The sequence below is a fragment of the Lygodium microphyllum genome, chromosome 6 (assembly GCF_053477565.2).
Source record: "Lygodium microphyllum isolate KBCC chromosome 6, Lygodium_microphyllum_v1.1.10, whole genome shotgun sequence".
NCBI lineage: Eukaryota > Viridiplantae > Streptophyta > Polypodiopsida > Schizaeales > Lygodiaceae > Lygodium > Lygodium microphyllum.
The window spans coordinates 2,781,186-2,801,334 of record NC_141140.1 but is presented as its reverse complement, the minus strand read 5'-3'; the positions used below and the strand labels follow the sequence as shown (position 1 = coordinate 2,801,334).

General features: G+C 43.6%; 1 protein-coding gene across 2 annotated transcripts in view; it reads right to left on the bottom strand.

Annotated features, from left to right (window-relative positions):
- LOC148034237 (regulator of telomere elongation helicase 1 homolog) overlaps positions 1–12,980 on the bottom strand; it is a 169,398-nt gene extending 156,418 nt beyond the window's left edge. For both annotated transcript variants that reach the window (XM_087679207.1, XM_087679208.1), the window contains exons 1-3: positions 12,796–12,980; positions 12,421–12,665; positions 12,209–12,348 (exon numbers count right to left, since the gene is read on the bottom strand). In XM_087679207.1, the coding sequence (XP_087535333.1) occupies positions 12,209–12,348; positions 12,421–12,665; positions 12,796–12,897 (487 nt within the window). In that variant the 5' untranslated portion in view covers positions 12,898–12,980. The remainder of the gene's footprint in view (positions 1–12,208; positions 12,349–12,420; positions 12,666–12,795) is intronic.
- Between the last annotated feature and the right edge of the window lie 7,169 nt (positions 12,981–20,149).

Here is a 20,149-nt window from a genome sequence, read left to right as displayed (position 1 = left end):
GGTGTGGAAACCAACATATGACTCTGAAAGAGAGTTCGGTGTGTTGTTTACCAATTCAGCATCCTAAATGACCTCATCAACATTGAGTAGCCGCTCACGCAAATCCTGTATGTGAGTAAGGTACTCTGTCATGCTATCACCTTCATCCATGGTCACATTGGCCAACTCTCTACGGAGATAGGATATCCTAGCCTCATTGCATGTTGCAAACATACGCTCAAGTACATCCCATGCTGATTTTAAGGTCTTACAAGACCGAATATGCAGAATAATTGCCATTTTCACTGACAAGGCAATCAAAGAAAGTGTCTGTGAATCTTTTTAGTCCCATTTCCTCTAATTCTTGGTAGGAGGGAGAGGAGGGGCAGCAGCAATAGCAGCACCAATACCACCACCAGCAACACCAACAACCTATCCTTGAGCATTATGCTGAGGTGTCGGAGGTGCAAGACCTCTTGGTCGTTACAAATCACCTGTAACATAGTCCCACAAGTCCTTTGCCACAAGAAAGCTACCCCACACAAATTACATTGGGCACTGCCCATAGAATCGGCAAATTCTAACACTTGAAATCTTGTACATCAACCCATTCATTGGAAGGTAATTGGAGTCACGTGGGTCTTTAAGACCAAGTACCATGGTGATAACACTCTAGATAAGCACAAGGCGTGGCTCGTTGCAAAAGGATTCGCACAGCAGCCTAGAGCGGATTTTCATGATACCTTTAAGCCTACAACTTGTATGGCTACCATTAGCGTCTTGCATTCCTGAATGGAGATTTAAAGAAAGAGATCTATGTTAAGTAACCTCCTAGATTTTCTCATCAAACGGCAAAGCATTCAAGTTGAAAAAGACCCTTTACCCCAAGCTTGAAACAAGAAGATATACTCAATCCTCCAAGGGAAGCTAGGGTATCGGCGTTCTTTTACTAATCCCTAGTTGTATGTCCACATCTCTGTCAAAGAATAGGCGTTTATGCTTTATGTGGATGGTCTCACTTTGATAAGTGGCCATACCCAGAACATCAAGCAGACAAAGGAAGCACTACATGAGATGTTTGAGATGACAGATATGGGCCTTCTCTACTTCTTTCAAGGTAATGGATTTGGGATTTTCATCTCCCAACAACTAAATGTGCAAAAGTTGTTTACTACGTTTGAGATGGAGGGTACAATGTTCTTTCTACCCACATGGATTCGAACTAAAAGGCTACAACCCCTGAAGACTCAGCAACAACAAATACTACCTACTATAGATAGTTGATTGGGTCATTGATATGGCTTCTTAATACTCAGCTTGATTTGTGTTTTCCTATAGGCTTGCTTGCAAGGTTCATGAGTGAACCCAAGTTGGTTAATTGATAGCTGCTACGAGGATTTTGCGGTTCCTAAGAGGGGATCCCGACCAAGGTATTTATATCCAACACGTACAAGAGATTCAACCCTAGTTCTACAAGGTTGGACCACTTCAAATTGGGATAGTGATGTTGACCACATGAGATCAACATCAAGATATTGCTTCACTTTAGGTGTAGATGCTATCTCTTGGAGTAGCAAGAAGTAAAATAGAGAGCAATGTCTTCTACTACATGTGAGACAATGTGGCTTCGACAATTGTTAGGAGAGCTTCGCTGTCCTCAAACAAGTCCTACTACACTACATTGCAACAATGAGAGTTGCATAGCTTTGGCTCAAAATCCCGTATTTAGTGCTAGGTTGAAGCACATTGAGATACAGTATCGTTTCATTCGAGATAAGAGCTTGGATGAGACCATTGATGTGGTGTACTACAAGAGAGATGACAACTTGGTAGATTTGTTTACAAAGGCTCTTTCTCAAGCCGTTCTCCTATAACAGATTAGTGAGCCTTATGCCCCATCCAAGATCTAAGAAGAGGTATTAGAGATTTATTCATCCCCTTGACAAGCACTAGCAATTTACTGTTATACAGTTCGTACTCTCATGCACAATTACACATTTCATGTTAACAAATCAAACAATTCTATGCAATTGCAAGTCATTTCTAGCATTTTAGAGCAGTTAAGCAAGCCAAACAAGCTACATAAGATGCTATATTTTGCGCAACATTTATTGTGATTATTTTATTGCTATGATTGCATTTTGCAATGGTCAACTAGTTTTTAACTCACCGACCTGATCAATTTTTTGGCCTATTTAGAGGCTAGCTTGCTCCGGCCATTTCTCCCTTTGGTTTTTCAAGTGGGAGAGAGATCGCCTTGCGGAGATACATTTAATAGCCCATGTACATATCTACCTTCTTCATGTCTTTTTTTGCAAATAAAGTGTGGCTAATTATATTACTTCAAAAAAAAACCTGAATACAAAGAAGTGCTCATGCTCAACGGACCAAGCTGGAGCTGGTGAAAGTCACAGATACATCATATATACAAGCCTCTCAAGGTGGTCTGGGGGGGATAGGGGCAAGAAGCCATGGAGGGGGGCGTGTATCGCCATTTGGGGCTGCCTGCCTGCATCACGAAGAACGGGTCCTGGCCGCCCCAAGTGCGCATGAAATGACCTCGGAGCTCCTAACGAGCCCTAGACTCACCCTGCACCTGATCCCATCGGCCTCGAAGGGAGTGGATGATGGAGGTCCAGAGCTCCGCTAGGGTCGCTTATACTGAAAGTCTCTCTCCGCCAAAAGCCACCTGACACTGCGCCTTCCAGATATGCCAACCAGTAAGATTCCCTATGATTTCCCATACCTCAGAGCAGTCTGCTAAGGGCTCCAGTACCTGGCGGATGGGTAGAGCCTCTAAACCCACCACTGCGCACGACCATGCCTCAATCATGAATATCGTGTCCTACATCCCGGCCTCATACAAAAGGTGACGGCCCTCTCTGACCGCCTACCAATAGAAAGCACCCCAAGAGATACATCCAAGGCTAGGTGCTATGCGGCGCAAGATGCGGCATACTCCTCTCCACACGAGCCGTGCCGCCTCACACGACCAAAGACAGTGCTTTGGGGTTTCCATCGACTCCTGTGTGTAGCACTTACAAACTCCCTCCTACTCTGGGCAAGCCACCATCCCACCGCCAAGCCTCCATGTGCCACCAGCCATAAAAAGTACAATACCCTCCTCGGCCTCCAACTGTCCCATAGGCGGCGCTAGAAGGTCTCTTGGAACAGCTCCGTGATGCTGTGCTCTACCCAGTGCCAGTTACGCGACGGCGCCCAATCCATGTCCTCCTGCATCAGTACGTGTCTGCCAATCCTCGCGGTGTACTCCAAGAACCTTGGCTTCCTGGTGACCGCAGTGGCCAGCCAAAGTCACTCTCCCAGATCCCACTCCAACTCATCCAATGGCCTTTCTTCCCAAATCCAAAGGCGCCACTCCTTGAGCTCCTGCCAAAAGACCAAAGGGTCCAACCCCCATGTCTTCTCCTGAAGGCCAACCACCCAGATCCTCTAATGCTTGATGCAAAGAGGGAGGAAAAATCCAACAAGACAATCAAAGGACACGTAAGAGTCAAAGAGACAAATCTTACCACATGGAAGGGAAAACCCCTAGTAATGCTATGCATATAATTGATGACCTTGCACAAGATGATAAGAAGTTATAGGGATCTCCCAATGTTTTATGGGTTGCCAAATGAGGATCCGATGATTCATTTAAGAGAATATGGCCTAACTTGCATTGCAAGTGGATTCAACGATATATATCGGATACCCTCCAGCAATAGAACCTTCCAGGTCTGCCCTCCTGGTGTGAGGCCGCAGACAACTAGCTTGCCCAAGAGGGTCATACTTTGATACTCTAGGTCTATGATCCCAAGCCCTCCCTTTAACCGATGTCGTATAATGGTCGCCCACGCCACCTTAGCCCTGGAATCCCTAGAGCCGTCTGACCCGGACCAAAGGAAATTCCGCACTAGGCAGCGAAGCTGCATTACGCAGGAGGAGGAGAAGCACCAACACGAGGCGATGTACCAAGCAGTCGCTAGGAGGACCTAGTTAACTACCAAGACTCGGCCGGCTACTGAGAGACGAGCCATGCTCCAATAGGTCAACTTTCTTCAAATAGAATCGAGAACTGGAAAAAACTGCTGGGCGGGAGTGATGTCGAGTCCCACCTGGAACCCTAGGTACCGAACGGTCTGTCCTCTGCTCACCCATCTAAATCCCACGTGAACGCCCCACTCCCTGCTAGAGTCCGAGTCTATGAGGAAATCAACCGACTTTCACCAATTGATTTTTGCTCTCGCTGCAGTACAAAACACCTTAAGAGCCAACCTCACTCTCTCCAGCATCAATTCGTCGTCCTCTATGTAGAGCGTTGTGTCATTTGCATACTCTAAGTCTAACAACTCGATCTCCTCTCTTACTGGAAGTCGGAGGCCATATAAACCGCTCACACGTGACCTAAGGAAGTGAGACATCACCTCTGCAAAGAGAAGGAACAAGTACGAGGCCAAGGGGCAACCCTGTCGGACCGATCTCTCAAGCCGAAACTCCTCCCCTCGCTTCCCTCCTATGAGAATCTTGCTGGTGGACGATCTATAAAGTGCGGAGACCCCAGAAATCCAAGCCTGGGGCAAACCCAACCTCACCATGGTGCCCTCTAGGAAATCCCAGTCCACCCTGTCATAGGCTTTGTCAAAATCCAAGAGTAGTACGGCCAATCTCTGTCCACTATACTGGGCCCACTCTGTCGCCTCAAAGAAGGTAAATACATTGTCCAAGATGCTCCTATCTTGGACAAAGCATGTCTGTGTGTCATGGATTATGTCTGGAAACAAGAAGCATAGTCGCCTACCAATCATCTTTGCCAGTGCCTTATAGGCCACTGACAGTAAGGTGATTGATCTCCACTGGGAAAGCTCCAACCCGTCTCCCCCTTTGGAAAGAAGACTGATAAGGCTTGCCGATAGACTCCCTGGCATCTGTCTTGAAGTGAAAATCTCCTGAAAGGCCAACAGTAGGGGGTCCTTCACCACTTCCCAGAAGGTAGTCAAGAAAGCCTTAGAGAGGCCATCCTCTCCCGAGCATTTCTACCCGTCCTGTGTATGGAAAGCCTCCTCTAGTTTCTTCTTTGTGAAGGGGACTAGGAGGAAGCATCCCATCTTCTCTGTGACTTGTTGTCTACATCGTTGTCCTCTACCTGAGGCTGTCTCCTGCTGGAAAAGGCGACTACAATAATCCGTGGCAATCTCCATCACCTCGTCTGGGCTAGAACGGGTCCTTCCATACTGATCTCGGAAGCTGCATATCTGCTCTTCTTAGGTGCAAGGCTCGTGCACCTGAAAAAACTCCATGCACATCATGTCCCTCTTCCGCGCCTAGAAAGGTGCTGAGGTGCAGAAAGAGAACTCAGAGCGCCTGTCCTCTAGGCCAACAATGGCTGCTCACGCATGCACCTCCTGTGCGTGGAGAGTGGGATCCCCTGGTGCCACCTGTAATAATCTCTGCATGGCTGCAAGGTCCCGCCAGAGTGCTCTCTCCTCCCAGCTCTGTTGCCTGCCTGTATGGCTGCCTCTTGGCAAATTCTACTCGACTTAGCTAGAGCCTCTGCAACCTCCTTTGCCATCTACACCTCTTGCCCCACTCTCTGGTCCAAATCTGCTCTATCTGTCTCATCACCTCCTCCCTCCTATAGATCGAGTCAAAGATCCGACAAGATCGTGAATCTAGGGCAGATGTTGGGGGATCTAGTGTCAAGAGAATCGGGCAATGATCGGGCAATGTGGTGCCCGCCAACTGCCCAATCTGGCCTCCTCGAGAGCCTCTCACTCTCCCACATAAAACCTGTCCAACCGCTCCATCAGGACTCCACCTAGCTGCATGTGTCCCCAAGAGAAGTCCAACGACCTCTCCCTCCTATGGAAGGCAAGGTCTCTCCAAGCATCGCGTGCTCCTACTACCAATAGAAACACCTCCCATGCCTCCTACTTCTCCCCGGCCATGCCTTGGTGGTTTCTCCCTCTGCCTTGTTGGTCCTCCAAAGCCTCCAGGTTGTTGAAGTCTCCTCCAACAATCCAAGAGTGCACCTTTGGGAGTCCTTCCACGATCTTCACCCAGAACCTGCTACGTGCCCTAACCTCCAGAGGGGCATAGATATTAAGGACTCTCAGGCACGAGTCCCCAATATCCAATCTAATCCATAGCACCCTCCCTGCCACTATCGTCCCGTGGTCTCGAACACAAGCGGTAAGACTCGGACCAATAGAGGTGCAAACGCCTCCACTCCTACCGTGGGCACCTATAGCGTGCTCCCAATAAGTGTGTGAGTTGCCTGGGAGTACCTTCCCTACCTGCTGGGCTTGGGTGGGGGTGAGCTTGTGCTCCTGTAGAAGTAAGATGTCAATCCGTCCGGCAAGGACAGACTGCAACTCTTGCCGAACAATCAATTTCCTAGAACCACATACCCCACTGTAGTGGAGACTATTCACATTCCAAGATGCAAGGTGTAAGCTCATGGGGAAACCTATGACTGCCCGAACATGCATATGTTCGGTGTGGAGGTTGCTGGTGACAAGGAGAAGCTATAAGGCATGTAGGTACGCTTTGACGCCAGTCTGGATGGCGAGCTCCATTCCCCCATGGTGGCCCTCAGTCGGACCAACGAGGTGATAGAAGTTCAAGGTGGTACTATCAATGCGTCTATCAAAACCATGCTGAGAGTCAAGACTTAGTGCAATGGTAGAAACGGGCCGTCTATGCCAAGGGCCACTCAATCACATCCCTCGTAGCTCTCCACTGCGAAGGGGCTCGAAAGATAATGCTCAAGTGAGAGACCTCGACACCAACCCACCAGTTAATGTCCATTAAACAACCAAGCCATTGCTGTGCAAGCAGTGCTAGTCCTTCTTCTCCCATCCATTGGGAGGTGTGGTCGGCCACCTGACTCTTCAAATCTTTCTCTATCTGTGTCGTCGTCCACTCCCCTGAGTGAGAACTGAAGAAAAAAGGCGTAGTTTGGTCCATCCAATGGTGCTAGTAGATGGACCTTGCCCCTCCTTGACTTGCGAACCACGAAGATCCCCACCTCTAGATGTAGTGAAAACTCTCCACACTCCGCAACTCTCAAGTAGGACCATGGGCCACTACGTAAGAACTTCTATGGCAACAAGTGTGCCTGTCTCGAGAAGGTGTAACCGGATGAGCTGGTGGCTGTATGGGAGGGGGAAGACTGCTGGTGCGAAGAGGATGTAGGTATGTGTGGCTCATCACCATGGGGGTGGGTCTAGGGGGGATTGCCTGAACAAGGTGCAAATTAGGGGAGATGCTCGGTACGGGAGGTAGTGAGGGGGAGGATGATCGAGGGATTATGGGGTGGACAGAAGTACATAGCGGGTGTGGAGAGGGGTTGGTGGTCCTGGAAGTGGGGGACTGTGGGCCAAGGTAAATGGGGGAGGGGTCCTAGGATGTGGAGGGAGGTGGTTGTGGGGGCTGTGGGGACTCACGAGAGGTAGTCTGTCACGCGGGTGGTGGATGTGGGGGGGCTGCGGTCTTGCCGAGTGGGGGGACAGGAGGGGGCTATGGAGTGCTCTGTCGAGGGGGCGTCGCACACCCACCTACTTCCTACCGCCGAGGCTGGATCTGAGACACAAGCTGTGCCCCCCTGCCATCTTTCTCTCTGTCGTCTCTAGACCCGTGTGAAGCCATCAGCGTCCACCTACGGGCCTGTTGACGGAGCCACCTTAGCTCCGAAACATATGCAACCTGTTGCCTAATACCCAAAGTCGTGACATCGCAAGCACTGCCTAGACTGCCCCGTCACAATGACCTGCTGCCTAAAGGAGTGCCCACTTGCCTCAATCTCTAAGAATTGTGGGATATTCTTGACCTTTCACTGCCACCCGTACCTTTGGGACTCCTGCAGCTATCACTACATCCGCAAAGAATGAGGAAAGGATAGTGTCGAAAAGCCTTCCAAAGTCTTCCACCAACTGGCGATACTCAATTGCCAAGCCGAGAAAAAGAAGAGTGACCGGGTGCCGAAGAAACCTGTTGTGGAGTGCAAATGCCTCCACAGTAAAGGCCTTGTACCAAGGGACCATGTGTATGACCCCCTTCATGGACGCATATGGTGAATTAGCGAGTAACTCACGAGCTACGTCCACCAAACTGAGCCGGACCATGAAGATCCCTTGGCCCAATAGGACCGCCTCCTCGATCTGCGATATCCCAATAGGCAACGTGGAGTGTAGCCAGTCCCAAAGCTGTGGGCCTTGGCTGGAAAATATCCTACTACCTAACCATAAATCGTTGTTTCCATTAGCTCCAGCTTCTTAGCTCGGACGGCTAAGAGTTGTTCCTTAAAGAGAACTACGCACAAGGTGTTTGATTGGGGGCACTCGCTGAGTGCGCCGGCGTCTAGCCAGAGGTTTCCATTGCGCGTCCCTACTAAGAGGACTAGCAATCACGTCGCGGTGCTACCTGAGGGAAGGGTTGCTCCACATGGAGAAACCAACAAGAGGGTGGAAAAATCGATGGTGAAAAGGCAAGACAAAGCAGAAAACTGGCGGGGCGACGGGCAAGGCAAGGCAACAGGACACAGGCAGGGGCCCAAGCGAGGAAGGAAAGGCACCAACGCAGGTGACGAGCAAGGCGGACTCGAGCATGAGGGAGTAGTCGGGAGGCGGGGGTAGCAAGCAATGCTGCCTTCTTCATTTCAACATTGATTCATTGCAATTTTCTATGTTTTATTGTCACTTTTCTCTCTCCCTCTTCTCTCCATGTTCATTTTCTTTCAATCCAATCATACACTCCTGCATTCATTGCACTTTGATATGGTTTGCCAAGTCACCCTCTTCCATCCATTGGGCATCCATTAGTGAATAATTCTAAAATTCACCATACCTCTTGGAAACTTTACCTCTAATCTTCCTTATCTTCAACTTGTTAGCTATTGGGACAATCCCTTGCCATGTGCTCCTCCTCTTCACGTACAGAGCATTTATTTACAACCATTAATTCCTTGCATTATGCAAGTGTTTTCCAACTTTTTCGATGTTGCTTTTGCCTCTTCTAAGCCCTATTTTCAGATCTACCCCTCTTTTAAACCTCTAAAAACTTCTCAAAAAGCTCATCATCATCTTGGAAATGTGAATCCTTTGCAACGGAGCATCAGTTGTATTTGTCGTCTCTATGAGTTGTGACATCCTGGTCACTACGGTCTTTATGCAAAAATCCTTGATTCCTCTAAGCAACTCACAATAATACTTCACTTGCTCATAAAGAGAAACAACATGATAAGAAGTAATAAACAACAATGCATCCCAAAACTTATTATTATATTGCTCCAAAAAAATTTCATTATGATGCATCTAACTTATTCCACGCGATCATAATATCCACTTCAAAGGTGCTGAGAAGCAAACATTTGCTTAAATTGTAACCATATTGACAATGCTCTACCTTGCATTAGAGGTAGGGACCACCACTGCAATGCATTTCCCTTCAAAAAAGTGATTGCCTTTTGAATCTTAGAGGATTGGGTAAAGTTGCCCCCTAAGTAGATTACATCAAACTACTAAATGAAAGTCAAAGACTTCAACCTATATTGTGCACCACTGAAGGCCTCAAACTTCACCCCTTTTCCACCCTCATTATAGTCTTTTGCTAGCACCTTAAGAATCAAGTTATCAAACATTGGCTGCTATAAAAAAAAGTACACTTGCTACGTTTACATCATAACCAACACCATAAGAAGCATTTGCGTGACTAGCGTTCATCCCTTGAGCCCCATAAGCACCAAGGGATACAAACGCATTTTCATACATGCCACTTTGTGCCCCAGGCATCATACCAATACTACTATACACAAGGTTGTGTATACCACAAGCCATGCCCTAATATTGCTAAGCTAAAAATGCATTAGCTTGACTTAAACAATCTCAAAGCATGCTTAATTAATGAAGAAACCTTCTTATTTTAAAAACAAGCACAATTCTAGAGAGTTACTATGTCCCACATGCAAAACCCTGACTTGGGTGCCCCAAACTTTCTATAAATAGGCATGCAATCCACCACTCTCCCTCAATCTCGTTTTTGCAGGTTTCGGGAGCCATATCTCTACTACTCACACCCCGTTCATAGAGCACATCGCAGTCAAAGCCTTCCATCATAGTCTGCTATCATTTGACACTAATTTCAGTCTCTATACCTATCCCCTACCTCCTAGTCCCCAAAGTTGTTACCATTATTAAGAAATTTGTGCTTGCTGCTACCACGGCCAATCACTATCATTTGCATCCAATCATCGTCAGTAGAAGCTGTCGCTATCACCATCCTACTTGCATTTGTGGTCAATCGCTCTCCTCCAACTATTGCCATCAGTATCAACACTATTGCCATTAGTTTCCATCTATTACCCAACACTATCAACTTGCGTCTATCCGTTCTGCACTACCAATTTTCTCTCTACTCAAGTACCTACATTTTGATTTTTCTCTCTCCTACACTACTTGTCTACATCAAATCCAACCTCTCTGGCTTTGTTTGCTAGTATTCGACACATGGAGGCTGCCTTGCTGCGTTTTCGAGATCCATTTCAAAGTGCGACACACTCTCCAGCTCATAACCTCTACCTTGATCCCAAAGATACAAGAGTTCGAGGTTCAATATTCACTACAATGTGTTTGTTGCATGAGCACTATATATTCAGTAGTCGTTCACTTTATTATTCATTGTGTTCATTGCCTCTGAGTTACCCTAACCGTGACTATGTTTTGTGTTTATTAGTTTGTGCTTTGTCGTACGATTGGCTTTGTGTTTTTTGCATTTAGAGCATTTCTTCACAAATCCATGGGATTTTGCATTCCATGCATTACTAGTTGTATAACATAAGAAGTTGTGCCATACAATCCTTGACCCACCATAGCATGAAATCTAATAGTACCACCAAAGGATCCTAGTTGCCCCATACTTGCATGCATGCCTTTCTATCCAAAAGCCATTGGAGTGGCACAACAAGATAGCCTTGTATTTGCATGTTCTACCTTGTTGTCAAAGAGCATATGTGTATTCAATGGATGGCCTAAAAGACACATCCTAGCCAAATTGCAAAGTTTGGATGCCTATATAACTTATAGAGGGGATCTAGCAAACCAAAAAAAAGAGGTCAATGCTACTATCCAACAAAGTGGTTCATGCCATCTCACAAGCTCCTTTGAGACTGAGTTTGTTGAATGTGTAGTTCTTTCCACTCGGAGTGCCTATATGGACAATTTGTTGGTTTCTCAAGTACCTTTAAGATAATTTTCTCATAATTTAACACAATGGCACATCAATTTTAAATAAAAAGCAACATCCAAACCTGCCTTTGAGATAATCAAGGTGGTGGGTCTAAGAGAAGAGTAAAACCTTGGACCACTTGCATTGGGACCTAAGAGGGGGATAGCAATTAATGTTACTAATGCACAAGGCATGGTGCTAATGGATTCCTTCCCTATTCCATTGTATCTCTTCTTTACAATCATTGATAATCGTGCTTATGTTTTATTACATCCTTGTTTTGTGCTATTCTTACAAGGAGTGGCATTAGACAATCTCCTCAGTCTTCAAAGCCTCAAAGAGTTTTTTCACATGCATGGCTATAGCAAGCAAACACATCTTGATGTAAGATGTTGGGTACCACCAAGAGAAAACATTGGGCACATCATACATTTACTGCATTTTATGAGCATTAATGTTTGAGGATTCAGGTCCACAAGCACCACAGCAGAAATTTGCTGCAAAACAGCAGAACTCAGCAGAAAATAGGCTTTTACCAGATATTGGATAGGATAGCTCGCAAGCCAAATAAACAGTGGAGCTTAATAGAATTGGGACCCTCCTCGGTGACCCTATCAAGGAGAAGGACCAACCGAGTATTCGAGCAAGTAAAAGCCCAGACTTAAATAAACAAACCATGTGAACGGCACCTAGAAAGGCTTGAACTCATGATCTCACGATTAGGAGCCCCACTGCTAACTACTGGGCTATCAACTTTGGGACCGCTCTTCATTCAGCTTTACCCAAACAAAACTATCTTTGCTGTGTCCTCTAGACGACACTTATATAAAATCTGATGGCAAACTGGCATTAAATGCATTAAATTGTTCAGATGCCATAGAGGAACAAGTCCAGCAAATTTCTAATTATTCCTTGTAATTTTTGTAATAGAGATATGCTTCTTGTAGGTGCCGTCTCGAATAGTTTGGCAAAGCAAGACATACAGAGGACCTGGCTGTGCACATACCAGCAACTCGGTTTAGATGCTGACAAGATCGTGACTTGCACAGTGATCTACAAGCTTGGTTTTGCCCCCTTCCACGCAGCTGCTTGACCTCAGAATGTATGCACATCTGCTCTCTGGAGCCCAGCACCACCATCTTGGGCCTGTCATGAAAACAGGTCAATAATAAAGGCTGAAGATATGATTATGTTCCTGATTCGGGCCCAGAGAAAAACCTGTAAACAGTTGACTTCAGTTCACGGATGACTTGCTGCAGCTGGCTGTGCGTACGCGAGGAGTAAACAATGGTGGGCAGCCTTGGTTTCCGGGATTCCTGTGACAATTCCAATGGCATCTGGCTGTGTGTGTTCTGACTGACCTTCAAGGAGGGTTCCAGGCTTTCCCGCCAAGCCAACGTTGCACAAAGGAGGCAGAGGGTCTTGCCTGTGCCTGTGGGACTCTCTAGGAGAGCATTTTGACCCTGCTTATGGATTCAAATTGTGACACAGACTCGCTTGATCAGACACCGAAACACAACATGATATGATGGATGTAACCAAAACAGCATCATGAGAGAGACGAGCACGATGCTGGCAATTCTGCTATCGCACCTGTTGCAAAGCCAGAATCACTTTTTCCATGTACACCAATTGGCAATCGTAGGCATCGAAGGGGAAGCTGACATTGACCCCAGCAATTGAGTAGGAAGGCATGTCTCCTGGTTTTACTTACTGAGGGGAGGTGCGTGCCTCCTCTCTTGGTTTACTCGTTAGAGCGTCTTCTATACGTTGGCGGGAAACGTGACGAACTAAATGTTATGAAACGAAATGGAATTATGACGTGGCGTTCTTTTTGGCGCTTCTTGTCAAATAACTTTTTATGCTCACCCTACTCACACGGAGTGTGATTGTGTAGTAATGGGGGGGAGGGGGTCCCCCTCCCCCCTCTCCCCCACTTAAGTGCAACCTAACTCTAAGGACCTAAGCAAACAAGCACAAGATGAATGAGAGAAAGTTAATAAGACTTGGAAATTTTGGGACTCAAGAAGCAAGCACAATATGATATTATGAATTAGAGAATGTAAATGAGACTTTAATATTTTTAAAAGCATAAGCATACTTCTCAATTTGTAAATTTAAAAAGTATATCATTTTTTTTTGCTCGTTTTCTTTGTGTTGTTCGTTTTGTTTATCTTAGAGTAATTGTGATACACACACAAAGAGATTTCATGGCAAGAAGTTTGACAAAAACAACGAGACTGGGTTCGCAAAGGCACACACACGCATAGAGAGAGAAAGAGAGAGAGCGAGGGGGGTAGTAGCGAAAGTGATGGTGAGAGAAAGAAGGATAGACAATGAGATAGAAAATGAATTCAAGAATGAATCACACACTTGTATTTCTCACTTTCATTGCAATAGGTGAGAGTGCACATATATATATATATATATATATATATGATAAAGTTGTGGATATGGTAGGTTTTCTTACTGAAGTATCCTCCACATGTTATAGATCCATCTTATCTAGTTCTCTCATTGTTTTCCTAAATATTCCATAAGTACATGTTCATATGAGTACATCTCATCATTCTAACAGGGGTGGGGAAATAGAGTGCGATAAGAAATGAAATGAAAGTATGTATTAACGTTTGCAAAAGACCAAAATGCTCATAAGTTACATCTCTTTGTAAAAGGCTACAAGTGTTTGGAGATAAACAATACAAAAAAACATATCCAAATCAAAATGTTGATAATAAAGGAAACTACTCAGCAGTCAATGGTACATATCATCTTAGAAAATCCATTGTCAGTGATTAGCTAAAGCATGGACCTTAGCTCCTCCCATATAGAGAAGAACTTAGGTAGTCTAGCTCTAGCTCGACAAAGATCCAATATATCATCACGTACATCTATCATGGACATATCTTTCAAGCTCTATGACACCTAGATCAGTGAAGTTGAGTTGCTTGCTCGATGGTTGGTTTGATGAGGTGCATGTGTAACTAATAAAACATCCAATCCCATGTGATGTGACTATTCATGTACCTTGAGCATATAATAAAGCCATCCTCAGTATTGTTAAACATTGGTATGAAAGTTGTCTTTGTCCCCAACTCATGTACTAGTGTCAACCATGTTCCCCTTGTCTCTAGTTGAATAAGATCAACTTATTTGATGATCTTGCTAATCTTCAAGTGACTCAATGTGAGAGACAATACATCAAGGGAGTATCAAAAGGGAGGTACCCAATCTTACTAATCTCGACATGACTCAATGTGACAAATAATGCACCAAGCGAGTGTCTCAAATTGAGAAACAATGCATCAATGGCGTATAAAAAGCGGGGTGGTCGATCCATGCTAAGACCATGTAATGCAAACCATGATGTAATGTGGCCAACCCAATATGATGTATCACTCTCTACAACAACTTTTTACGAGGACGTGAGGGTTGGTTGTGCTCCCATAAGCTATGCGTTAATGGAAATGATCTGGTAAGAAGCTCTACTAAAATCAAAGGAGCCCATAGCTTGGCTCTAATAATCTCATGTGTGACTGGTGCCTCACATCTAATCATCCTAGAAAGAAATAATGGATACTAGAGGTCCCTCCATGAACCTGCATCCATGACGTATATGGTCTAATTTGCTATATTGGTTAAGGCTAGGCCCCCAAATTTGTACTCCACACAACAGTTTGGATGTAGTTGTAGTATCAAAACAACCATAACTTATTGTGGGGCTCCTAGAATTGTATGTCTAAGCACATTCTCTTCAGCCCTCCCAATGTTGTATTACCACATGTGAACCTGGCCTCTCTCGTATAGAAAGTGGACCCTATAAATAAGACTCTCAAATATGTGCAAGAATCACTGCACTCTGCCAATTGTAGTCCATAAATAAAGCTCAATGTTGATCTCTTGGCCCATTATGATGTAATATTAAGTGCCATAAGCTTAGTCTTACCAATGTTAATTGAGAGTCCACTATTCAGTGCATAAGAGTATAGTACATCTAAATGTCTGTATAGATCTATAGGGAATTAGATCTCAGCACAATTCATTTGTGTATAGTAGAGAGGGGTATCCAAGACCAGTGGGGCTCCGCTATCCTATCCTTTGGATAAATAGTCAAATATCTCATTAATGGCTAGTCCAAAGAGTATCAGTGAGGGAGAGCATCCTTGCATCACTCCAATGGTAAAGTAAACAAGAACTTGGGGAACCCTTAGGTGTCTATACCCTACCAACCACCTACTCATATAATGCTAGAATAACCCAAGTGTGCTCTTTGGGTACTCTTGTGTTGTACAATCCATGCATCGATCTTCAAAAAATAGCTTGTGTCAATGGGATTTATGAAGCAAGGGGATTAAGTAGGGGGTTAAAGCCTTAGTGCAAATGCATAAGGCTTAATTAAAAGCCTTTGACTATTAGAAAGAGTGGTGGTTGTTTTGAAGATGCCATCAGTTGCATAGTTCATGAGGCTATTTTGACCTATGCAAAGGCTTAACGCTTAATTGAAAGCCCTTTGAACTATTAGAAAGAGGGGTAGCCATTTTGAAGGTGCCATCATTTGCACATGTCACGATGCTATCTTGACCTATGCAAAGGCTTGAGGCTTAATTAAAAGCCTTTTGACTATTAGAAAGAGAGGTGGCCATTTTTAGGGTGCCATCATTTGCACACGTCATGAGGCTATCTTGACCATGTCAAAGCAAAACAAGCACATACTTAGCCCACAAATGATTGTTTCCAAGCCTCTAAAGCCATGTTTACAAGATGTAAGCACCAAAACCTTCAATCTCTCGTCATTATTGTCAAAAAAAGAAGCAAGCCTTACGCTTCCGTCAACAAGCATCCCGCGAGCTTAGCAACCCCCTTGCTTATTGTGAGCATAAATTGGTCCCCTACTTACAAAGAATGAGCTACCCCCGAGCTTGAATAGCCCCTCTGCTTGCATATTTTGGATACATAGACCAATTCGATTCCAAAACCAAACTATTTTGCCTTGAATCCAACCAGTATTGGCTACCAAAAAGTTGCAAAATTTGGTTATGCTACCCCTCGAATTAATGGCTCCCCAAATTGATGTTTGACTAATAGAGACCTCTTTCTAACCCAGATAGCAAGCATGAATGTCACACTGAAGCTCAAATTCTTAGCCTTGCGACAAAACTTGACTCTTTATGATCCTCACTCTAGCCATGAGCTCCCATGAATGCCACTCTGATATTAGTTAAGAGGGAAGCAATGGTGGGATGAGTAGTCAAAGCACAAGATCAATATAGAGAGAGAGAGAGAGAGAGAGAGAGAGAGAGAGAGAGAGAGAGAGAGAGAGAGAGAGAACACAACATATTTTTTTGATGGATACAATGATACCCTTCTTATTAATTATCTTCACTTATGTGTGACTATATAGTTTGTGGTTATACATAGGGTTCTCACTTGGCCTTTGGCCTTTGGCCTTTACCCAAACATCTTGTGGAAAACCACAAAGCAACAATAAACCCATCTCCAATACTCGAATTATGGCACTAAATGTGAATATGTGATTCAACATTGAAAAAACTTTATTGAATCCAGCCTACACTTGTGCCCTGAAGTCCACTCTCTCAACCCATTAACTCAAGTCCTACTTCAGCACATGGTTTTCTTGTGTGAAGTAGGCTTACGAAAATAACCAAGGGGACTACTTAAGCATAGGTCTACTTATTGGAAGCAAGGGGCTTCAATTATAGAGAACAAAGAGAAAAGAATTCGAAAGTTTGATGATCATGGCTTGTTTGTGAGCATTGGTGGCTCCCAATTCCAACACTTAATGTCAGAGGATGTTCTCTTGACAATCAATTTGGTTGCCTCCATACACTCATATTAATCCATCTAAATCATCCCATGAAAATATGAACACCTTACTTTTTGTTTGATTAAGGGTTGGAGAAAAGCAAGTACATAGGTTGAACAAGAAGAAGCTTGAGAGAGCACAACTCAAAGTGTATTTAGTTATATTAATAGAGAAGATTTGCAATACTGAGTATGCCCTAAAAGTGAATAGCCATATATACAAGATCGGAGGAAAAAACCTCATAAAGAGGGAAAATAGTGCCCTAGTGGTCCTAAGTGTATTAACACACATCACTACCAAAAAATGAGAACAAATTCCCCTTGAGAGTGATGCAGCGAACAAGAGTTGGCACTCATGTATAGGGAGGTGCCATGCTTGATAGACTAGATCAATCCACAAAGGGGAATAAGGCCAATGCTTTGCAAAAAGCTTTAAATTTCTCACAAGGCAAGTCATTGTGAAAATATCTCCAAGGTTGTTTTGTATTGGTTCATAAGCCAAGGTGATCTAGTGTCTTTTCTTAACATAATGATTGTGCACCTCAATGTGCTTAGTACATGCATGGAACACTAGATTCCATGCAATTGCCAATGCATTCTGATTGTCAATGAAGATGATCATGGTAGATGCCTGTTTAACACTCAAATCAATTGAGAGGCATTTGAGCCAAACACAGTTAGTCATAGTTCTCAAAGCTACCATGTATTCAACTTCACAACTAGAAGTAGCCATAGTGGGCTACTTCTTGCTCAACTATGATATGCATGAGATACCAAGCTTGAAGCAAAAACCATTGGTGGATACACAAGTGTCATAATGACTAGCCCAATTGTAATTTAAAAAAGTATGTAAATCTAGTGGTAATGATCTCCCCTTGGGATAAAATGGACCAAGATGCCAAGTACTCCTCAAGTAATGAAACACATGCTTTACTACCTACCAATGCTTAGTGCCTAGGCTATTCATAAACATACTTATCTGGAAGACTACAAACTAAATGTCAAGCCTTGTAATATGTACATAAATCAAGCATCCAATAGCTTGTTGATAGGAAAATACATCAAAAAATTATTTGCATCATGAAGGCTAAATTTCAAACCTATCCTAGCAACAGGATTGTAATCTTCAAGACCAAATCTCTCCAACAATGTCTCAATGTACTTTCTTTGACATAAAGAAATACCTCCATCACACTACTTGAATTGAATGCACCAATAATAATACAGTTAAGCCGAAATCCAACATGTCAAAAGTTGAATTCAAGTCAGCTTTAAAATCAACAATATATGAGTAGCATGTCATCAACATAACCCACAATGATCCGATGCGCATCATCCTCATGTTTGACATGTAATGTGCTCTTAGTAGGACTATTAAAATCACATGCAATCAAGTATGCATGTATCTTCTTATACCAAGTCTGAGGTGTTTGCTTCAAACTATATAAAGCCTTTTTCAATCTGCACACATATTTTCTTGCCCTTTTTGCACAAAACCATAAGGATGAAAAATATACTCTTCCCCTCATGTAAATCACCATTCAAAAGTATAGTTTTGATGTCCAACTAATCTACATTCTAACTATTATGAGCTACTACCATGAATGCTATGAATAGTTATCATATGGCAAATGAGAGCAAATATGTTATCAAAATCAATGCCTTTTTGTTGGACTGTAACCCTTTGCCACAAGGTTTACATTTGAAATGATTAACACTATCATCTGGCTTATGCTTTCACTTATAAATCCACTCGGTATTATTTTAGACAATAGCGTCATATTGCTCAAATTGCGTAGTAGTCATCCAATTTTCTAAATTTTGTGCATGTTCAAAGGGCATGAGTTCATCCTCATCGCACAAGTTGGAAATAGCCATTGCATAACAATTTGATGCGTAAGAGGCACTATGAGAGCCGAAACAAGTATGACTTTGAAATAGTGCATCCAACCACATTTTGGTATATTCCTAGACTACTCAATCTCTACTCTCTTATCAAGAATTGTATCGTTCACGTTTGCATCAAATATATATTGATATGTGTTATCATGAGAAACCTGTGTAGGCTAAAAAACTACCTCATTTCGCATAGCATTGTGTGATTGTATGCCATTGAAAAGAGACAACAAAGTGCCATAGATATCCTATGGGCATAGGTCTAACTCTTTTGTACATGAAAGTAAAGGTTGAATAGCATCTTCCAAAGTTTGAGGTCACTTTTCAACTTTTTAGGATATAGAGAGAGCATGCGCTCCACCAATGAGAGGAGAAGGCTTCCGTGATGGAACTTTTTTTCCAAAAATAAATTTTGTATTCTCGAAAAATAAACTTGGCATTTTTTATAATGTTAGTTTTGTTGGAATGAGTAGAGTAATTGTCACTTTCTAGCAATAAAGTGGAGTACTGCCATTTTTCAATAGTAATGTTTTGCCATCATATTTCAATTGTTTCTCTTATCAAGGGAAAAAAAGCTTGTGGAAGCCTCTCCTCGTTTGAAATCTTTGAGTGCTCAATGCTTATTCCCTCTCTCTTGCCTCTAGTATACACCCTTTGGAGTTTCTATTTATTTTCTCTCCACTTAGGTGCACATCTCTACCCACAATCTTCCTACTCCATGGAGGCATCTTTCTTGGTGTAGAAGACCTACAAAGGCAACATCATGATTAACCAAGATACACTTACTTTGTGGATGGTATAACTTGTAACCTTTGCTATCATAATTATATCCAACAAAAGTACACTTTAATGCCTTACCATCCAACCTCTTGCATTGTTACACTAGTACCCAACCACGAGCCATGCAAGTGAGCCACAGATGGCTTTTGACCATGCCAAGCTTGTACAGAATGATAGACTACAAAGACTTAGTGGGGCACCTATGAGGTCCACGAGTGATCTATTTTCCCTCTCAACTACATCATTTTGTTGTGGTGTATACGACACTATATATTTGTGTTTCATTCCACATTCAGCCAAATATATATTAAATTCCTTAAACGTATACTCCTCCCCAATTAGAATGGACAGTGCCCATTGTGCATCCAATTAAAAATTTAGCCAAGCTCACAAATTGATTGAAGTATAGAAACACTTGAGACTTAGCTTTTAGACTAGTCATTAATAA